Genomic DNA, 12,129 nt, shown 5'->3' with positions numbered 1-12,129 from the left:
GCCAGAGCCCTTCGCGGCGGGGGCGGGGACAGCGTTCAGACATACCAATGAGGCACCGTTAGGGGCGGGGTCAGAATATTCGATTGGTTGATACGCAGTGAAGCCCCGCCCCCTGCGCTGTGCCACGCCCCTCCCGGCGGAGGTAACGGTCGCGGCGCGCGGAGGTGGCGGGAGCGGCGGCGGTGGCGGCGGCAGGTGAGAGACAGAGCCCGGTATCGGTACCGGCACCGGCACCGACCCTGAGCCGCACCCGCACGGTACCGACACCGGGCACCGGCAGCGCCGCTGCCACACCGGCTCCGCACCCTGGACCCTCCCGCCCGTCCGGGACCGGTCTCTCCGCTCCTCGTGGCCGCCCCTCCGGGACCGGGCGCACAGGACCCACACCCCCTCCCCGCCGCCTCTAAATCAGGTGCTGAGCCCCCAGACCCACCGGGGGCTCCTCAGGATCTGCCCCTCTCCAGCCGACCCTCACGGACCGGGATCTCCATCCCGTCAGAAATTGACCTAAAATGATATACGCCTAAATTAACCACGCCTAAATTAACCACGCCTAAATTAACCATAATGAGCACTGCATTTATGTAGAAGCGTTTCGTTTCTTTGCTGAGTAAAATGCTGTTTCTGGTTCGTTACCCTGTTGTATTCCCAGTGTTTCTGTTAGTTTGTAGCATCTGTGTATATGAATGTTTTCTAGGAATGAATTTCTTACCTGGGCTCTTTCAATCAGTTTAACAAAAATCTGTAACAGCTGCTGAGCGAGGATTGAGTATGGGTTTGTAGAGGCCTTGAATTTCCAGCGTGTAATTTGTAAATTGCACTTGCATTATCAGAGACAGGAAATTCACTGACTGAAGCACTCAGAGAAATAGAGAAATTAACCCAAAACTCTGGGCAGATGAAGATTGCCATTCATGGCACAGAAAGGCTGATTTTTGAAGGACTTCTTTCCTCATGTAGTTGCTCAGTGACCTCTACAGAGGGCAGAAATGATCTGGTTGAGAGTTGAGACTTTTAAAGAGAAATTTTTGATCTCTGTAGACACAGATAACAGCTGGTAGGTGCTGCTGAATACCTGGAGGATGGTGCAAACAGGCATAAAGATAATCTACAAGGGTTTGTTTGGGGTTTTTTTTTAAGTGTTGCTGCAGGGAAAAACTAGATATTATTGGGAGAAGAAGCTAATTAAATACCAAATGCTGTGTTATTCTGATGAGTAGCTGCTGTGTTGGTTAGTGGGAATGGGGCGTGGATTATACTCACTTAAAATAAGATTTTTATTCATTTTTCCAGTTCTCTAGGTAGATAAGATGGCTGCTCCTGAGAAAGATCCAGACCTGAGGCTGCTGCAGAAGAATCCCTTGGGTAAGGACAGTCCTTTCTCCAAAACCCTGCTGCTGTCAGATCCTGTTTCACTTTCTCTGAGGAGGCACATGGCCCTCAGAAGATTCTCTACCAGAAGCTTTTTATTCAAAAAAAGTCTTATTTTCTCCCCTTGTCTGCTTTTTCAGCAGTCATTTGGTAAGGAATTTCTCCCTTAAGCTGATAGCTGATGAATCTGGGAGAGTTCTTTAGAGTTAATGCAAAAATATCTCTTTAACTTGCCCAGTGCTGCTGCCCCTTTTAGTCAGAGCAGTTAGTTTAGCTGGGTGTACCATGACCAAACTAATCAATGGGAATATAATTTACAGCTTCTGCATCCTGACTTCCTTACCAAGGTTGTCTTTCAGTCTCCTGTTGACATTATTTCCCTTCCCTGTGCTTCCTGCCATTTCCTTTAGCAAAATATATTTTTTAACAGGAACTCAGGGAGCGAAGCAAGGACCAGCTTGGGGTTTGGAGGCCCTGGTAATTACGTATGGCTTCATTAAAGGATAAATATCCCTGTGTTTTTCCCCTGCAGACCCCAGCAGCTGTCAGCAGAGCCGCTTCCTGGAGGGCGAGTGGAAGGCAGCCATGGTGTCCCTGAGGTCCCTGAGCCGCTGCCCCAGCGTGGCCGAGAGCAGGGACGGGGGCATTGGCACCTCCTGCTCGGACAGCACCGAGGGTGAGGGGCACCCCTGGCACAGTTCTGCAGCTGTTTCCAGCCCAGCTGGCTGGGCTGTGACCGAGGGAGGCTTGTGTTACATTGACAGTTTCCCTGAGCTCGGTTATTGTCTCACTGCAGGGCTTTTAACGGGCCAAAGGCCACCTTGGTGACTTGCTGCTTCTTATTGTCCAGTGACAGATTTATCAGCAAGGCTGTTGGGTGATTTCATTTTTTTTTTGTGCCTTTGTGTTTGGTTCTGCAGCGTCAGAGCTGAGAACTCTGCAGCCTGGCCTTCAGCTGAGGCACGCTCTGTGAAATTTCTGGTTCCAGCAATCCCTTCCACCTGTTTTTTTAACTTTTATTGATTCTGTGTTCAGTAATGAGGGAGTCTGTGGTGTTCCTTAAAACACTTCACACATCCCTGTGTTCCGGGGAGCCTTTGGAATGAGATTGGCATTTGGAATGATTATTAAGATTGTGGATGTCAGTAATGTGGCAGTGAAGTGGAGGCTTTAGCAGCTCTGGCTGTTGGAAGTCCTGCTGGAGACATTCATTACATGAGCACATGTTGAAGTGTTCCATCAGGCCTCTCTCAGGATGGTAAAGCACCATTTGGCAGCTGGGGGCAGGGGAGATGATTTCCTTTGGGAAATGTCCCCTCTGGGCTCTGGTGATGGCACAGCCGAGGGTGACCCGCAGGCCTGGCTGCTGCTGGGGCACGCTGAGCTCAGAACATCATCAGAAATGTTGTTGTGAGGGCCCTCAGCACACTCGGGGAGCTGATTGCAGCACCCCCCACGTGTCGTGCTGCTCAGGGACCTCGGGTTCCTGGCAGTGACACCAGGGGATAAATTTAGGGGCTGTAAAAGGAAATGGTGCTGTCCCTTCCCTGTGCCAAGGTGAATGCCCAGTAGCATGGTGTTCTCTGGAGTGCTGAGAGATTTTCTGCCCTCACTGCTCATTTGTGATGAAAGGATTGAGTGCCTTTATTGTGACAGTTCTCAGTATTTCACTTCCCTGTGCTTCCTGTCATTTCCTTTAGCGTGGTTTTGGTCTTTTCAGAGTCTGATTTGGGCTGTATTCAAATTGTAGTGTTTACTCATTGTTGTAGCAGTGCTTGGAGGGTACAAACAGGTGTGAGTTGTTGGAGCATCACGCAGGGATGGGCCTTGGGCCAAAGCCATGAGGAAATCAAGCGTGTGTTGCTGGGACAAACCTGGAGTTCCTGCGACACAGAACGTCTCGGGACAGCAGTGGGAGCACACACTTTGCTGTTTGCCTTTCTCAGCCCTTGCTGTCGCTGTATTGAAATCTGAGAGCTGCTAAGAATAACCCAAGTTGCCCGCAGCCAGGTTTGGTGCCCCGCTGGCAGGACAGGGGCTCTGTCTCACTTCCTGTGGCCGTAGGTGAGAGCCATTGCTCTGCTCTGGGACAGGCTCTGCCGTGGTGGTGTCCTGGAGGAGCTGGAAGGTCAGATCCTCGGGGCCAGCGATGCTGCAGGCTCATCATGGGCTCAGGGAAGGCTCCTGTTAGCTCTGCTCACCCTTTGGAGTCGCTGAGCTGTGGGACGGGCAGAGCAGGATCGCGGGCTCAGTGTTCAGATCTGTAAGTTTCAGCCTTTTTATCCAGTATCAAGGACTTGACTTCTAAACCTAGAGAAAGATAACATTGAGTCAAGATTATGCTAGAGTAGCTTAAAAACAAGGATTAAAAATAGGGATTAAACGTGATGGCAGGAAAAGGTCAGCAGGTTCCTGAAACTTGTAGTGAGGGGGAGCATAGGTGTGCCTGAGTCATGCTGCTGCTTTGGAGGACGTGTTCAGTGGGAAAGTAACTGGTTTCTAAGATCATTTTGGAAAGCTGACTGGAGGATTGTGTTTTCAGGACTGTAAACAGAGTATCACTCTTCTTCTTCCCCCAGACTTTTGCAACTCCAGTAGCGGTTCCTCATTCCGCCCCATCAAAGCCCAGGTGACCATTCCAACGGCCCACGTTATGCCGTCCACGCTGGGCGCCTCGCCCTCCAAGCTGTGCCCTGCCGGGGACCAGGGCTGTGCGCAGCCTGCCGGGCCAGGGCTCGCCAGGAACGGGGACCTGAGCGCCGCCAAGTCCTCTCAGGTGCCCCCCCGGGAGCGGCTGCGTCTCTGCAGGGCCTCGGGGGACAGCGGCTGCGAGCACGCCCGGCCTCCCACCACCGATCGCGCCCGCGCGGAGGGAGCCTGGCAGTTCGACACCCCTGCCATCGAGCAGACCCTGAACCAGTCTCTGCTCCTGGACAGCCTGTGCCCTGAGCCTCTGCACAGGTGCCAGCCGTTCACCCCGAGCTCCGAGGCAGGGAAGGACCATTGCCAGGTGCTGCCCGAGAGCAAACAGGCGCCGGGCGCCAACGGGGCCTGCGATCCGCGCGAGGCGCCGTGGCCCAGCGGGAGCAGGGTGCTGCCGGCGGGACTCCAGGCCAACAGTTTCTATTCCAAACCTGCGGCAGCTCCCCCGGGCCGAGCCTGGGCACAGGAGGGCTGCACCCTGCACCCCCACCAGGGAGTCTGCCAGCTCAGTGCCTGGAAACAGCAGCTGGACAAGGTGCGGCTGCAGGTGGAGCAGATGCAGGTAGGCGGCTGCGCCTGTGTGAGTCTGAAACCCTTCCTGTCTCTGTAGTGAGGAATTGTTGTCCCAGACTAAGGAGCCAGGGGGAAAATGTCTCCTGCCTCTCCCTGAGTGACAGCAGAAGTCTCCTGAGGGTCTGTTTTTACAGCTCGTGGTGTCACAGGTATCGTTTGACGCGCTGCGGGTGCAGAGCAGCCCTGGATTATGTTACAGGGCTGCTGCACCTGCCAGATCAAGAGCTGAAATGCCCTGTCTGATAGAAACTGGGAAGAAAAAGCATGCCAAGAGGTTTTAAGCAGTGTCTAGAATGGCTTTGTTCTGTAGCTAAGAAAGACTTTTTTTGAAAAAAAATGCATGGAACTAGCTGCAGTTTACTAGGTGGAAACAGTTTGTTTACTACCTCCCACCAGCTGTACCCTAACGGAGACAAATTGTTTCCAGCGGGCTAGGACAGTGATCTAAAATTATTTGTTAATCTCCAGTTGTGCTTGGGCAAACTTTCTTGTTCTTGGACATCAACAGAGACTGAAATAGCCCTGCCCTGGCATGCAGATGAGCACACAGTGTGCAAAATAGCTGCAGCAGTGTTGCAATGACCCCTGTGGGGCACAGACCTCTCCCTCCTTGTTCTGTCTCCTCTTGCAGTTACAAAATGGAGGCACCTGCCCCCATTCCTCACTGTATTCCCCATCCCTGCCTGCACCTGACCCAGCCCAGTGGATCAATATGCTGAACTCCAATGAAAACCTGCTCAAGGAGAAGGAGCTCCTCATTGACAGGTGAGGCTTTGGTGCTGGCATGTGATTCAAAGGGTCCAGTCCAGTTCCATTTGGAAAGGACCAAGGAAGGCTCATGTCTCAGAGTCCTTTTTGCCCAGCTGATCTTGTTTTGTTGCAAAGAACAATAAAAGGGCCTTAGAGAACAATCTGAGCTCTTCTCTCCTTTTTGGAATTAGGATGATGATCCTGAAGGGCTCAAATAAATTAATTTTAGTTATGGTTTTCTGTGTTTTGTAAGGGATAAAGATTTCTGTTCATGTCATGATTATCTGGAATGTCAAAATAACTGCCTCTTTTGTGTAATGACTTTGAGACCTTTACTTTAAATTTGGGTTTTGTGACTTTGGGCTGGCAAAGAACATTTCTCTTACCTAAGGCTAGTGGTGCACAAGCTTTTTGAAAAGTAAGTCCTAATGAAAAGTACCTTTAACATCTGGACTGCAAATACTTTTTCTTCCTTGTTTTGAGTCATCTGTTGTCTGTTCATTCCACTCCCAAGCTCCAGAGTCCAGCTGGATCCTCCAAAACATGCAAGGCTTGTGTGTTTTATCTGTAATCATGGTTAGGGGAAGGTTTTTGAGGGGAGGGAAGGGAAGAAAAGTTAATAAGAATTGTAATAAAGGTTAAAGTGTTTATTTCTCTGCAGGTGAGCCCTGAGTGGCAGGGTTGTGTTTGTGCTCTGCCTGTCACTGAGTGGAGCAGCAGTGCCGCGCTGGCTCCGTCGGGGCCGCGCTGCTGCTCTCTGTGTTTGAGAACAGTGAGTTGCCTGTTTTGTTGCAGACAGAGGCAGCACATCTCCCAGCTGGAGCAGAAGGTCCGGGAGAGCGAGCTGCAGGTGCACAGCGCCCTGCTGGGCTGCCCAGCGTCCTATGGAGACATCTACATGCTGAGGATGCAGGTACAGCAGGTGCCAGGGAGGAACAGGGGCTGAATGCAATGGCCCAGGCTGCTGCTGAGGAGTTTGCTGAGCAGGACTGTGCACAGTCAGATCATAAATTATCCCTTGTGTGGGGTCACCATCACCCGAGATTTCCTTTGGTTGGGTTAAAGCTGTGCTGGTGATGCAGCACTCCAGGGTGTGTCAGATGGGCTGGGGGGTGTCTGGGGACTGGGGAGGATGAGGACACAGCCCTGGGGCAGTGTGTGAGCCCCAGACTGAGGGGCTGTGTGTGCCTGCAGGAGCTGCAGCGGGAGAACGCCTTCCTGCGAGCGCAGTTCACAGAGAAGACTGAGAGCCTCAGCAAGGAGAAGATGGAGCTGGAGAGGAAGCTGGCTGCTGCAGAGCTGGATGTGAAGCTGGCCCGGGAGTCCCTGAAGGAAACGGTGCAGAAACATGCAGAGGAGTTAAAGAAACAGGAGGAAAGGGTATGATCCTGTTGCTCTAGAGATGTTTTCTTGTCAGTGTAGTGCTGAGGTGAAACTTTTCTGTGGTGGTCTGTAATTACAGGCATTTTCTCATCTTGTTGTAGACTATGGTTTACAAGCAAAAGCCTTTCCTCCTGCAGTTAGAAGCATTTCTGTGCCCCCTCTTTTAACCAAAAAAATGCCTGTCTTTAGCTAAATGAGCAGAAATGAGTAAAGGGGATCTTGTATTTTGGCATTGTGTGGTGTGCAAAAAAGCTAAATGAGTGGGCTAACATAAGACTGAAGAATAAATAAGAAATTAAATAAACTAAACTTGTCTGTAACTGTCCCTACAGGTAAAGGGAAGAGACAAACACATTAATAACCTTAAAAAGAAATGCCAGAAGGAATCTGAACAAAACAGAGAGAGACAGCAGAGAATTGAGACCCTGGAACGATACCTGGCTGATCTCCCAACCCTTGAGGACCACCAGAAACAGAGTCAGAAGGTAAAAACTTCCTCTGAGCTGCAATGCTGGCTCTTCACTTACTTGCTCAGGTGACTTTTCTGTAGTTGCATCTACTCCCCTTTTGTTGCAGCTGAAGGAGTCTGAACTGAAGACCACTGCCCTGCAGGAAACAGTGCTGACACTGGAAACAGAGCTTGGAGATGTCCAGGCTGCTTTCAGGGAGCAAGAGCTGCAGCTGGAAACCCAAAAGCACAAGGAGAGGGAGCTCCTGTCCACTGTGCACAGGTAGGAATGAGGAATCAGCTTCATCCTGGCACTGCAGGAGTTGCTGCACGAGGAGGGTGATGCACAGCCCTGGCAGGGCAATGCTGACATTTGATATGAAATTAATTTCACTCCTCACATTGTTTCCCTCCTCAAAGTAAGGGAGGGATGGTGACTAAAGCTGTTTTTCCCCCATGGTGTTCTGCTAATTGCAGCTTGCAGGACAAGTTGCAGCAGTTTGCAAAGAGTGCAGAGAGAGGCCCCCCTGCCCAGGATGGGGAGAGGCAGAAGATGGAACATGACTCTCTGAAGAAGGAGTGTGACTGCCTCAGGAAGGTGAGGGGCTGTCCCAGTCGGGAATCACACATTTTTCCTTTCACTGAGTCCCACCAGGCACTCAGAGGAAATCGGGGACTTTTAAGGACACACTGAAGCAGCAGTTCCTGGAATTGCAGACTGCAGGGTGCCAAAAGCTGTTCTTGATGTGATAACCACACACTTCTCCAGTACTGCTGGGGAGAAGCTGCAGAATGCAGAAGAGGGGAGAGGGAAACCACAAGAATACAGTGTCTGGTTTTAGCTGATAAATCTAATGGTGCCTTTTATCCAAGTCCACTCCTAAGAGCATCTGTGATTAGAGCAGTAAATGGACAGCACAGAGAAGGAGATGCTGTCCTACTGGAGGAGAATTCCTGGTGGTATCACTGCATCTGGGTGGCCACTTCTGATGCCTCTGCTTTTAATTCCAGATTGTGGACAAAAAGCAGAAGAAGATGGAGCAGTTATCCTTGCAAGTCAAGGTGAGAGGTGACGGGGAGGGACCTGGGACTTGAGAATATGCTGTGAAATGAGTTACTTACTGTGTTCCATGGTGTGTTCCAGAACCTGGAAGAACAGGTGGCCCAGGAGGAGGGGACAAGCCAAGCTCTGAAAGAGGAGGCGATGAGAAGGGAAAATGCTCTGCAGCAGCTCCGGGCTGCCGTGAAAGAGGTCAGGGGGTGTTTGAATGAGCAATGGGCTGTCTCTGAGCAAGGCCCTGAATTCAGTCAGCAGCTCAGTCTCTCCTGCTAGTCAGCTGTCCTGTCAGGGCTGTGAAGGGAGCCGTGCCCTGCTGGGAAGCAGGAGAAGCAGGTTGTGCCTTGGGAGCTTGATGGGATGGGATGGAGGAGGCCGAGTTTGCCAGCTGGGGGCAGCAGAACAGGAGCCCAAGCGCAGCCCCGGGGTCAGAGCCCCCTCCCAGCCCTCTTGGCAAGGTGCAGCAGCTCCTGGAAGCTTTTACTGCTCTGGCCTGGCAGGGACAGTGCAGCCTCACTTTCCCTGTGGCAGGGACACTCACTGCTCTGGCCACGGCCTGAGGGCTGCATGCACCCAGCCCCTGCCCCCAGGGCTCCCATCACACAGCAGCTGCATTCAGCGTGGCAGCGCTGCCCCAGGTGCCCTCTGACGTGCCCTGTCCGTGTGTCCAGCTGTCCCTGCAGAACCAGGAGCTGATTGAGAAGAACCTGACGCTGCAGGAGCAGCTGCGGCAGGCGCAGCTGACGGCGCAGCCCCTGCCTGCTGACACAGCCCGCCTGGCCCAGGAGCTGCACGGGGAGCTGGCCAGCTGCCTGCAGGACTTGCACTCTGTCTACAGCATCGTCACCCAGAGGGCTCAGGGCAAGGACCCCAACCTCTCTCTGCTCCTGGGCATCCACTGTGAGTACGCTTCCTTTCGAGCGATGGCAGAACAAACCCTTCTGTGCTGTGGCAGAATGAAATAACTCACAGAGAGCATGCAAAGTGCTCTTTCTGGGCTTCCGAATGCTCTTTCTGTGGTTGGCTTGCTTCAAAGGTGCATGTTCTACTTAACATTCAGTTATTACAACCTCTTTTGCAAATGTGAGTTGGTTTTTCTGGCTGATTTGCAAATGTGTGCGATCCTTGCTGAGAACTGCATGTGAAGGAACTCCTCCCTCCTCTGACCCCACAGCTGTGCAGCACCCTGTGAAGGAGAAGGACGACCTGCTGAGCCCTGACGGACTGGCCAAGAAGCTGGTGGAGGTAAAACAGCTTCACAAAGAGGTGGAGGACTTGAGGACTGCAATATCTGACAGATACGCTCAGGACATGGGAGACAACTGCATCACCCAGTAAAGAGCACTCCCAAAGTAAGACAGGGAATGAAGACTTGAAACTCTCAGGAGTCTCGTGCTCCTTCAACCCTAAACGTATTCAGCACTTTACCATCCCTCTGCTCGGGTACAGGACGTGTGACTTACCTGATCTGTGAGGAATCAGGGGGTTTGTGGCCAGAAGTGTTCAGCTGCTGACTGGGATAATTCAGGGCTTCGGTGTCAGGCTTTGCAGTAGCTTTGATCTTGTGGAATGTGGTTTATGCTGTGTTTGCTGGAGCTGCCGTGGCCTCTGATGCTGGGAGATGGATTCTGACTTGCCTTCCAGGCACGTCAAATGCTGAACATGCAAGTGTGATGGTTAAAATGATGGCTAAAAGGACATGTATGCCCTGGTCTTGCTGATGACCTCCCTGTGCAGGTCCTGTGGGACCAGAGGGTTGTCAGAGTGTTTGTGGGATATCTGGATTCCATGGGCAGGCAGGTGTGCCAGTTCCACTGCTGGCATTTACATCGAGGTGCTGCTGCTGCTGCCTTGGATTGATGGAGCAGGACCTGCTCTCCTCAGGTGCTGCAGCCATTCAGCAGCCAGCACGAGTTGAGGAATAAAGCAACACTAAAAGACTCTGGAGATGCTCCCCCTGGGCACTGTTACCCCAGAAGCCTTAAGCCTTTTGTCTCCCTGGATCAGCAGTGCGAGTGGGCTGTGATTCAGACTGCAGAGGAAGTGGGTTGATGCTGAAGTGCCTTAATGAGCTGGAAGAACCCTCTGCCCCCATCTGCTCCGTGCCTAATGCATCCCCTGGCAGGTGAGGGGCTGCTCTTCCCTCTCACAGCCTTTTAGAGCCATCAAAACACTCCTGGGGAGCCCCAAGTGTCTGTGGGCCCTGCCAGAGCCTCCAAGAGCCTCTGGGGACACATCTGCTTTACTGGGAGAAAGCCATACTGGTCCTGATGTGGAGTGGGTGGCACAGGGAGCTCTTCCTGCCAGCAGTGGCCACTTGGGCTTTGTCACAGCCCTGTCCCTCCTCCCCTGCTCCTCTGCAAGTAATGGGATTTCTAAATGAGTCCCTGAGGGATCAGTTTCAGTGTCCTACCACCCTCCCTCACCCCAGTGACAGCCTTACAGTACTGAGGGTGGAATTTGGGTTTTCATCTTGAGTTAACAGCAAGATGCCCAAGCTGTGACAGGGAGAAGTCCTGCTGACACTTGTGGTGTTTGGCTGCTCTTGCTTCACGTTGGGGCTGCGAGCCCTGGCTTTGGCAGAAATGCTTTTGTTATTCCTTTGTGTTACAATTTTAAGACCAAATCTGTTTTGTTCTCGGTGTTTGGCCACCATGGGGGACGGTGGCCAGGAACTGGTTGGTTTGTCCCACACAGGGAGCACACAGCCATGTCTGTCTGTCTGTCCTGCTCTCCTGGGGTGTTCTGTGTCTGTCCCCAGGCTGCTGGTGCTCTGTACTGAGCAAAACACATGGCCAGGGCTGTTTTTGAAGCCGTTTGTCCCGACTGCTGGGAGCTCTGCTGGCTCCTGCAGGTTCTCAGGGGGGTTGAGCACCATCTCCTTCTCCCCTTTGCTTTGGGGGTGCAGGATCTCGTCCCTGGGTGCTGTGAGGGGACAGGTGTGCCCTCTGCCCCTGCAGAGGTGATTCTGGGATGAGGTTATTGTGGCTGGAACCGCCTCAGCTGCTGCCTGGAGCTGTCCCAGCAGCCGGGCTGCCCAGTCCTGTGTCCCCTCCTCATCCTCCTGCTCAGCTGAGCCCCTCTGGCCCTGTGTGCTGTCTGCTGCTGCTGCAGGGGAAATCTTGGCCTACAGAACACCCCAGGCCAGGGCTCCAGGACGGTGTCCCCTCCCTGTCCCCCCTTCCTCGTGTCACCCATGTCCCCCCGCTCCCCGGTGTTGTGCCCGGTCCCGTTGGGCTCGGTGTCTTTGTCCCAGTCTCCGTCTCGGCGCTTGTTTGTATCGGGTATTTGGAGTATCAAATAAAGCTGCTCTGCCCCACTCGTGCGAGGCCGTCCTGCCTGGGGAGCGAGCGAGGGAGGAGCTCCGGGGTTGCTGCCGGTGCCTCTGCCGGTACGGGCGGTGGCTCCGCAGTGCCCGGTGGGAGCGGTGCCGGTGGCTCCCCATTGCCTGTCGGGGCGGTTCCAGTGGCTCCCCGGTCTCTGTCGGGCCGGTGCCGGCGGGGCGGTGCCGCTGTCGGCGGTTCCCGGTGCCGGCGGGGCGGTGCCGCTGTCGGCGGTTCCCGGTGCCGGCGGGGCGGTTCCCGGTGCCGGCGGTTCCCGGTGCCGGCGGTTCCCGGTGCCGGCGGTTCCCGGTGCCGGCGGGGCGGTGCCGGTGTCGGCGGTTCCCGGTGCCGGCGGTTCCCGGTGCCGGCGGTTCCCGGTGTCGGCGGTTCCCGGTGCCGGCGGTTCCCGGTGCCGGCGGGGCGGTGCCGGTGTCGGCGGTTCCCGGTGCCGGCGGTTCCCGGTGCCGGCGGGGCGGTGTCCCAGGGGCGGTGTCCCGGGGCCGGCCCCGCCGAGGCCGCAT

The 12,129-nt window shown here is 53.9% G+C and overlaps 1 protein-coding gene across 1 annotated transcript; it reads left to right on the top strand.

Moving 5' to 3' along the window:
• Positions 1 to 125: 125 nt before the first annotated feature.
• CEP85 (centrosomal protein 85) lies at positions 126 to 11,606 on the top strand. The gene is made up of 14 exons (XM_071453045.1): positions 126 to 195; positions 1,294 to 1,365; positions 1,904 to 2,047; positions 3,951 to 4,636; positions 5,279 to 5,412; positions 6,193 to 6,310; positions 6,592 to 6,777; positions 7,113 to 7,265; positions 7,357 to 7,511; positions 7,706 to 7,826; positions 8,240 to 8,290; positions 8,373 to 8,480; positions 8,957 to 9,185; positions 9,460 to 11,606. The coding sequence occupies exons 2-14, from the start codon at positions 1,311 to 1,313 to the stop codon at positions 9,621 to 9,623; spliced, it is 2,304 nt and encodes a 767-aa protein (XP_071309146.1). The 5' UTR covers positions 126 to 195; positions 1,294 to 1,310; the 3' UTR covers positions 9,624 to 11,606.
• The last annotated feature ends 523 nt before the right edge of the window (positions 11,607 to 12,129 follow it).

This window comes from Agelaius tricolor, unplaced genomic scaffold, assembly GCF_023055355.1.
Source record: "Agelaius tricolor isolate 1412-34295 unplaced genomic scaffold, bAgeTri1.0.p SCAF_36, whole genome shotgun sequence".
Lineage (NCBI taxonomy): Eukaryota > Metazoa > Chordata > Aves > Passeriformes > Icteridae > Agelaius > Agelaius tricolor.
Note: the sequence above shows the minus strand (reverse complement) of the source record. Positions and strands in the feature narration are given on the sequence as shown.

What these genes read in the sequence shown, in the direction of transcription:
- CEP85 (XM_071453045.1), top strand. Translation starts at nt 1,311, where the DNA reads ATGGCTGCTCCTGAGAAAGATCCAGACCTGAGGCTGCTGCAGAAGAAT. An exon ending in TAAAGAAACAGGAGGAAAGG is followed by an intron (nt 6,778 to 7,112) that starts GTATGATCCTGT and finishes CTGTCCCTACAG; the next exon opens with GTAAAGGGAAGAGACAAACA. An exon ending in AGTTATCCTTGCAAGTCAAG is followed by an intron (nt 8,291 to 8,372) that starts GTGAGAGGTGAC and finishes GGTGTGTTCCAG; the next exon opens with AACCTGGAAGAACAGGTGGC.